Source organism: Rhincodon typus, chromosome 1, assembly GCF_021869965.1.
Source record: "Rhincodon typus isolate 14 chromosome 1, sRhiTyp1.1, whole genome shotgun sequence".
In the NCBI taxonomy this organism is placed as follows: Eukaryota; Metazoa; Chordata; class Chondrichthyes; order Orectolobiformes; family Rhincodontidae; genus Rhincodon; species Rhincodon typus.
The window spans coordinates 47,450,349-47,459,194 of record NC_063332.1 but is presented as its reverse complement, the minus strand read 5'-3'; the positions used below and the strand labels follow the sequence as shown (position 1 = coordinate 47,459,194).

Sequence of the window (8,846 nt, the reverse complement as noted above, 5' to 3'; positions counted from 1 at the left end):
CTGGATGAGTAATTCTGATGCCCAGGTTGATATTCTGAGGTCTCGCCATGGCACATGGTGGAATTTAAATTCAATGAATAAATATGGAATCATAAGCTATTCTTCAGTGGTGGTAACCATGAAATTATCATTCATTGTTGTAAAAACCCATCAGTTTCACTAACACCCCTTTAGGGAACGAAATCCGCCATCATTACCTGTTCTGGCTTTTTTGTGACTCCCAGACCACAGAGCTGTGGTACTATCAACTGTCTTCTGATATGGTTGAGCAAGCCACTCAGTTCAAAGGCAAGTACGGATGGGAAATAAATGCTGGCCTTACCAGTGACAGCCATTACCCATGAAAAAATATAGAAAGAAAATAAAATATACTGACGATAGGGATATAAGAAAGTGATTGTTGGTTGGATTCTCTCTACATTTCAGGCCAAGCCACTGTAAAAGAAATTGATAAGGCACCACGATTGCTAAGACGGTGAATTATACAATGTTAAATTTACCAGGGCCTTTTATTATCATGGTGAAATAGGTATATACACTGAAACATGTTGACAGGAAGTGTCTGCAGCCCTAAGCAATGTATTGTAGGTAATAACAGATGACTTCAGGTGGTGTATATTTTCCATAATCTGACTCTTCAATATTTCTCACGCTAACTCATCTATCCCAGCTAACTCATTTTGCAAATATCGGAGATTCAAAATTGGCCCTTTTACCCCCTCACTTCACACTGCCCAAGGCCTGAAACACTCCCTCCAGGTGAAACTATGATTAACTTGCAATTCTTTCAATGCATTTCACTGTTCACATTGCAGTCCCTGTAGATGAGGCAGATCAAAATCAGGCTGAGCAATTGCTTTGCACAATACCTCCTCCAGTTTTAAATGTGACCCTGAATTTCCCGTAACCTCTCATTTTAATTCTATCCCCATTCCCACTCTGACCTCTCTGTCATCAGCTTCCTATAATGTTACAGTGAAGCTCAATGTAGGGGCAACTAAATCCGTTTCCTACTTTCCATTTAAAGGACTGCTGACAATGCTCCTCACTCTCATCCAATCATATTTCCATTACCTCCATGGTACAGACACTAGGCTGGTGCCAACATGTGCCAGCCTAACTTGTCAGAGATAGTAGGAACTGCAGATGCTGGAGAATCTGAGATAACAAGGTGCGGAGCTGGATGAACACAGCAGGCCAAGCAGATCATAGGAGCAGAAAGGTTGACGTTTCGGGCCTAGACTCTTCATCAGAAATGGGGGAGGGGAAGGGGGTTCTGAAATAAATAGGGAGAGAGTGGGAGGCGGATAGAAGATGGATAGAGGAGAGGATAGGTGGAGAGGAAACAGACAGGTCAAAGAGGCGGGGATGGAGCCAGTAAAGGTGAGTGTAGGTGGGGAGGTAGGAAGGAGATAGGTCAGTCCAGGGAGGATGGACAGGTCAAGGGGGCGGGATGAGGTTAATAGGTGATGGGGGTGCGGCTTGAGGTGGGCTTGATTTAGCCAGCAATGCCCTCTAGTGGTTTAAGTCTAAAGTAACACACGACAATTAAACGATAAAGAACTTGATTCATATCATGCCTTTCATAACCTCAGTGTAATACACTATAAAGACAATTAGGTATTATTATACTGTTGTAATGTAGCACCAGCAAACCTACAAAACAGCAAAGTGATAATGGACAGATAATCTGTTCTTTATTGGTGTTGACTGAAGGACAAAGGTTGACCAGGACACTGGGGTGGTCTCTAATGCTCTTTCTCCCTGCCATGGATCTTTTACATTGCCCTGGCAGGGAAGGTAGGCCCTCGGTTTAATATCTCAATGGAAAGTTGGCAGGAAATAGATGCCCAATAGAATTGAGAGTGCAATGCAAGAGAGTTGCTGCTTCAAAATTCAATCACTAATTCTCATCAATGTTTTCTTTCCCCCACTTTCATTCCACTGATTTACATGGGAGACCATAAAGAAGATATTGAAGTTAATTAAAAATTCTCAATGTTCAAGGTGTCCAACCTTCTTAAGACCCTATTTCAATATTGTTTTTTTTTTCTCACTCACATGGCCAGAGAACAAAGTTTGGAAAAATAAGACATTAGAAATTTATTGACACTGGCGGATGGACCACATGTTGGACAACTGTGTTAGAAACTATCTGTATTACCTTACAGGTATGTTGAAGGACTTTTGTTGGTTACATCACATGATTTTACTGGTGTGTCTTTTGATATATTCTGTTCTCAATTCTATTGGGCATCTATTTCCTGCCAACTTTCCAAGATGATCAGAACCCTTGGACATATTTGATATAGATGTGTAATTAGTTAATACCTGCCAGGTTACTATGAAATCCCAGTGAGATCCATTCCAGCTGCTGAGGGGTTTACAGCATTAGACGGAGGAAATACTGCAAGGCACACTGTCTGAGTTTCAGAAGCAACTGAAGGGTGCCACCAGATCCAGACACAGTCAAACCAACTGAGATCTGGCCAATGAGGCCAGAGTGCTGGAGAAACTCAGCAGGCCTGGCAGCATCTGGAGACAGAGAAACAGACTTAATGTTTTGAGTCCAATATAAAGAGTCGTACCGGACGCAAAACGTTAATTCTGTTTCTTTCTCCGCAGATGCTGCCAGAGTGTCTGAGTTTGTCTAGCACTTTGTGTTTATTCCAGATCTCCAGCATTTGCAGTAGTTGGTTTTTACTTGAGATATCATCAAGCACATGGGGAATGCCACACTGTGCCAGTCAATAGGAATGTGTGCTTGCTACCAGTTGATACACAGGCCAGATAAAAATGTTGGCATGCCAGCTTGTTGAACATTGGACACCTCTGCTCGAGATAGAAGTGGTTTAACATATAACGTGTTTGACCAGTTTATCAGTGAATGGATTTACAACAAAACACAAGTTGGAATCCAGCAACCCCAAGCAAAACAGTGACCCCAAACACCTTTACAGTAGCCTCAGTATGACAGCAGCAAACTTCTTTCATGGCTGCAAGAACTACTCCTTCACAGAGAGAGCATGATATTAACTCACAAGGTAATACTTGCACCTTTGAGAACATAGCTGTACCATATTTGAGCAATTACATTTATACAAGGTGATGGGCCTCTCCTGCTGTTAACTGATTCTGTGGTGGAGGAGTTAATTTAAAAGATATTGTATTATCAAAATAACTCACATCAGTCGCTTTCTTCTCTGCTATTTCCAGCTTTCCATGAGTATCTCGCAAGGATTCAGAGCACTTGTCAAGCTCATCTTCAGTTGCTTTTTGCTTCTTCTGCAAGCTAATGATCTCTTCTTCCAGCTAATAAAATCAAAGATCACATTAATAAGTTCAAGAACGTGCAACAATACAACAGAAAATATTTCTGAGCAGTCACTTGTGAGAGGTTTCGAGTACAGGAGCAGGGATTTGCTGTTGCAGTTGTACAGGGCCTTGGTGAGACCACACCTGGAATATTGTGTGCAGCTTTGGCCTCCTTTTCTGAGGAAGGATGCTCTTGCTCTCGAGGGAGTGCAGCAAAGGTTTACCACACTGATTCCGGGGATGGCAGGACTGATGTATGAGAAGAGATTGACTAGTTTAGGATTGTTTTCGCCGGAGTTCAGATAAATGGGCGGTGGGGGGGGAGCTGTTTCTCATAGAGACTTATAAAATTCTAACAGGACTGGACAGCATAGATGCAGGGAGAAGACAGTGTGGAGCTGGAAGAACACAGCAAGCCAGGCAGCATCAGAGGAGCAGGAAAGTTGACATCTCGGGTCAGGGCCCTTCTTCAGAAATGGCACCTGCAGTTCTTGCTATCTCTCCATTCAGGGAGGATGTTCCTGATGGTGGGTGTGTCCAGAACCAGGAGGTCACAGTATGAGGATTCGGGGTAGACTATTTAGGACTGAGATAAGGAAATGTTTCTTCACCCAAAGAGTGGTGAGCCTGTGGAATTCATTACCACAGGAAGTAGTTGATGCCAAATCATTGAATGTATTCAAGAGGTGACTACATATAGCACTTGAGGTGAACAGGATCAAAGGTTATGGGGAGAAAGCAGGATTAGGCTGTTGAGTTGGACGATCAGCCATGATCGTGAAGAACGGCACAGCAGGCTTGAAGGGCCAAATGGCCTCCTCCTGCTCCTCTCTTCTGGGTTTCCATGTTAGTATGCATTTATTTTGCTGCTATTTTAATGCTAAATACCAACAATATATGTGACTCACTTGGTAACAGACTTGCCTCAATCTGAATTCAAGTCCTACTTCAGGGTCTCTGTGCAAAAAAAATCAAGGCCAACACTGGATAGTTCTGAGAGAGTGCTGCACTGTCAGAAGTGTTGTTTCTCAGCTGAAATGTTAAACTCAGGCCTCATCTGCCTATTTGGGTAGACACAAAAGACACCTTGGCAGTATTTTGAAGAAGCGCAGTAGAGTTATCCCCAGGGTTGAGGCCAATACTTATCCCACTGTTGACATCACAAAAGAAGTAAATTTTCGAGCTATTATCAGATTGCCATTTGTGGGAGTTTGCTGAGCACAAATTAACTTCAATGTTTCTGACATAATTCCAGACAATACTTCAAAAATATTTAATTTGTTTTAAACACTTTAAGATGTCTGGTGGCCATGAAAAGTACAAAATAAATGCAAGTCTTTCTATCTTTTTATAACATTTACTAAATAAATTTGACATTGCCCTACTTTTAAAATATTTTATCAGGTCATTTGTATTTATTAGTTAATTTATTTTAATATTAAAGCAGCTGCCACAGATGGGGGAATGGGTGGGTGGGACTGTACTGTGTCTCAACTGATGATGAGATGGAGGGGAGGAGGCTAGTTGATTATGGTGGCATATCTGGTTATAGCCTTTCCACTTTCAACCGAATTCAGTTACCACCATTCGAGGCCCTTAAGTGGCCAATTAATGACCATGTTAGGGCTTTTTTAAAAATTGAATTCAAATTCACCATCTGCCATATTGGGATTCAAACCCATGACCCCAGAGTATTAAACTTGGCCTCATGGATCGTTAGTCCAGTGCCATTGGGATTTCACCACTACATTTCCTCACTTCAGGCTTCAGCCCAGCGCTGCAAATATTAACCAGCTGCAGGCAGCATCACTCGACAGCACGGGAGGGGGGAGATGTACTTTTATTCAAACCACTCAAACAGCTGATTCCTGCTTGCCCCTGGGATCGAGGGAAGGCCAGCTGGTGATCTCACCACTCTCTGTCCTGCTTGTGGTCTGGTCGACCTTCCCATATACAGACAGAGTGCACCTCATGTCAGCTCTCCTGGTCGCTAGGTGAGATCCCACATGCCATCACATAGTTCCACCATGATCTCAGTATTGCTGAGCTAAGACAAGAAAACTGATCTGGGGCTCTCTATCATTGGGTGCTAGATGAGCATGGATGGTGACTGAGTTGCTTGTGATGCCTTCTGTAGTCGGATAACCTGCTGCTGTTTTGTCCAGATTCATACTTGAACTTCAATGACCTGGCTGAGGCATCAGAGCTGTATCCAAGCAGATGCACAGCTTTCAAGAGCAGAAGAGAGGGATGGTGGTTAATTATACCTGGTCTCAGATCTGGAACTGAAGGATGTTTGCCCTTTGACTGTTCATCAACCAAACTTCTACAGATGCACCACTGTCCGGGTGCATAACGGCCTGGAAAGGCAACTGCTCTGCCCAGGACCATAAGAAACTACAGCAGGTGGTGTGCACAGCCCAGACCATCACGGAAGCCAACCTTCCATCCATGGACTCTATCTACATGGCTCACTGCCACAGAAAGGCAGCCAACATCATTAAAGACCCATCACACCCCAGTAATGACTTCCTACAACCTCTTCCGTCAGGCAGAAGATACAGAAGCCTGAACACACGCACAAGCAGGTTCAGGTACAGCTTCTTCCTGGCTGTTATCAGACTGTTGAATGGACTCTAGCCTCTAATAATGTAACCTGTATGCCTCTTAAGTCTTTTTCATCTGCACATCCTTTGCTTATTGTGATCTGCCTGTACCGCTCCTAAAACAAAGCTTTTCACTGTATTTCGATACACGTGACAATAAATAAGCAATCTTAACAAGAACTGGCCTCTTTTCTACATAGAAAGTTCAGATATACACTACACGTTAACAGAAAGGGGGCGGCGGGGGAAGGTGTTGAATCCAGAGCCATCTCCCAGCCCCAGACACCGGGACCGTTTTACTGGTCCCCACATTGAGTTCACATGAGGAACAGCTTCGGGTGTTTTCCCGTCAGGCTCTCCCCAGCGGCCAGCCACAGTGTGCTGTGTAGGCGCACAGTAAATTCAGGAATGATTTGAAGGTATGGTTTTGTTTCTTTCACGGTTCCACAAAAGTGGGCGGTGACAGACTTTGTTACAGAATGTATTTTACTGACCCCCCCGCCCCATTTCCAATTACTTCAATCCATGAAGGACCCTCATTTTCCATTATTAATATTTAACGGAGTGACAGCGCCTGCAGATATTGATAAGAACTAAAATACTATTTAGTTAATCACTAAACAAAGCGCCCTTTGCCGCGGGGGGGAGGGAGGGGGTGAGAGCAGGACTGACTGAGGGGGAATGTAGTCACTTGTACAAACTGCCTTTACAAATAGACATTGTGCTCCATTCATTCCCCACCTGCAAGCACCTGTCCTCCGCCGCCTTCTTTTCCACTTCTGCCTGGTCAGCTTTGTCCATTGCATTTTCTTTTTCCAGTTTCAACATTTGCATCTTCTTCTTAAGGGCATCCATGGTGCTCTGATTGCTTTAGTCTTTAGTTTGGAGTTCTTGTTTTTTTAAAAGATGAAAAGGAAAGCCAACCCTGTGTGGGAGTTGACTGGAGCAGAGTGTGAGATTTACTGCTGCAGAGTTTTACCCTGAAGTGAGTGGCGGCTGAGGCAGTGCTGGAGAAATAAGGAGCCGGGGGGGGGGGGGGGAGGCTGGATTTCTGAGCGAATCGAACCGAAATCCAATGACTTCTTTTGGAAAGGACTGAAAGGATGGTGGCGAGTGTGAGAGGGGGCGGTGCTGTGCCACATCGCAGAGACGGGACGTGGCCTCTTTGTCAGCTCCAACTCTGCCCGTCTTTGGGAGTCTCTGACTCAGTGAAATTCAGCCAGATGGAGAGAAAGGAATGTGCCTGCTTCTGCTCTTTATACAAAAAGAAACCCCATGTCTATGGTTCAGTCTCTTAGCACAAACAGGCTGCGAGAATTCTCCAGCTCAGCTCTGTGACCCCAGGCGGCCTTTATACTTCTTAATGTATCGCCCAAGGCCAATGAGCAACTATTACTGAATTGTCCTTAATAAGTCGCACATTTCTATTCCGTTCCTTTTTACTTCATCCTTTAATCCACTTAATAGTCTTCATCCTTTCAGCTTTGACTGGTCTGTGTCTGTACTTTGGTAATGAGTAAGGACATTGTAGCCCGCAAGTAAATTGCAAAGTTTTTGCCTCCAGTTTCAAATGCCCTCAGTCTCCTGTCAAGAGATGCAGAAGAAAGGCAGATCAATGGGGTTGAGGTACTGATAAACCATGATCTAATTTGAATGGTGGAAAGTTTCTGTCTGCCTTACTCCTGTTCCTCTGCTCTCCCTTCTATGTAATTGGATGTTTTACAGTTGCTACAAATCACAGCAAGATCCAGTGAGCATACACCACCAGGTTAATGATCAGGTCACAGCACCAACTCCATTCTTCCATTCTTCCACTGTTGATTTCATCCCTGTCAATGCTGCCCTCATAGGCAGATCAAACCTATTTACCATTTGTGTGTCCCATTTGAGTCTGTGCTGAGGTCTAAATCTTTTCCATTCAAAGAGAGCTTTGATCTCTGTAATCACTTGGCTCCTCAACCCATTGTACCACCAAGACACACATCCATGCTTATTTGTATCCAGAGATTATTCCAATACTCTCCTAAGTAATCTCCCATTCCCTGCACACAGCACGCCCCCTCCCCCCCCCCCCCCCCCCCCAAGAATCTTTCCCCAGCCCTTAGGAAAGTTGAAATTGGGAGACAATCTTGCAATTTACTTGTGGGGTACATTGCATTTTGGGGATGCAGACAAATTAGGGCTGGAGGGATGGACACTTCCATGTGGATTAAAAGAAGGAATAAAACAGAATGAAATAGAAATGTTAAGGATAATTTAAGTTGCCCGAATTCTACCGTGTTCCCACTCACTAGGCTTTCCTGGCCTTGCTGACCTGTACTGACTCCTGCTCATCCAGTGCCTTCAGTTTAAAATTCTCATCTTGAAACTTAAATTCTGTCAATCTTGGCCCTTCACTCTGTCTGTACTTTCCGCTGTACTGCACCGTCCACTAACCTTGCAAGAGCACCATCCTCCTCCAACTCTGGCACCTTGCCATCCCCGACTGAATTCGTTGTCCTTTCAACTGTTGATGTTCTAAGCCTTTGAATAATTTTCTAAGTCTGTACAACAGTCCTCATTCAAGACTCTCCTCAAAACCAATTTCTTTGAGTGAGCTTTTAATAATCCCTTTCATATTTATTGGCTTGGCACCAGTTTTAGTCAGCTAATATTTATGTAAAGAGTTGTAGGTGCTAGAAAAATGCAAGTTGTTGTTGTTGTTCCCTGCTATCTGCAGATCACCGATAGAGATGTGTCCCAGTGAATACAACCCCACCATCTGAAACTCTTTTTTAAAATCATTTCATTCCTGCTACCGCTCCTCTTCCAGTTTCTAATTCTTATTTAAGTACATCTGCAGTTCCTTTTCTGGCTGTCCGATTGTGGAATGCAAAGTCAAGGCACCTGAAACGATTTCATTTGTATGGGAGAATTTAGTCTGAA

General features: G+C 43.8%; 1 protein-coding gene across 1 annotated transcript in view; it reads right to left on the bottom strand.

Annotated features, from left to right (window-relative positions):
* Positions 1 to 6,949, bottom strand: part of LOC125487110 (tropomyosin alpha-1 chain-like) — a 9,621-nt gene extending 2,672 nt beyond the window's left edge. The window contains exons 1-2 of the mRNA XM_048617554.1: positions 6,663 to 6,949; positions 3,187 to 3,312 (exon numbers count right to left, since the gene is read on the bottom strand). Coding sequence (XP_048473511.1) covers positions 3,187 to 3,312; positions 6,663 to 6,776 — 240 coding nt within the window. The 5' untranslated portion in view covers positions 6,777 to 6,949. The remainder of the gene's footprint in view (positions 1 to 3,186; positions 3,313 to 6,662) is intronic.
* Between the last annotated feature and the right edge of the window lie 1,897 nt (positions 6,950 to 8,846).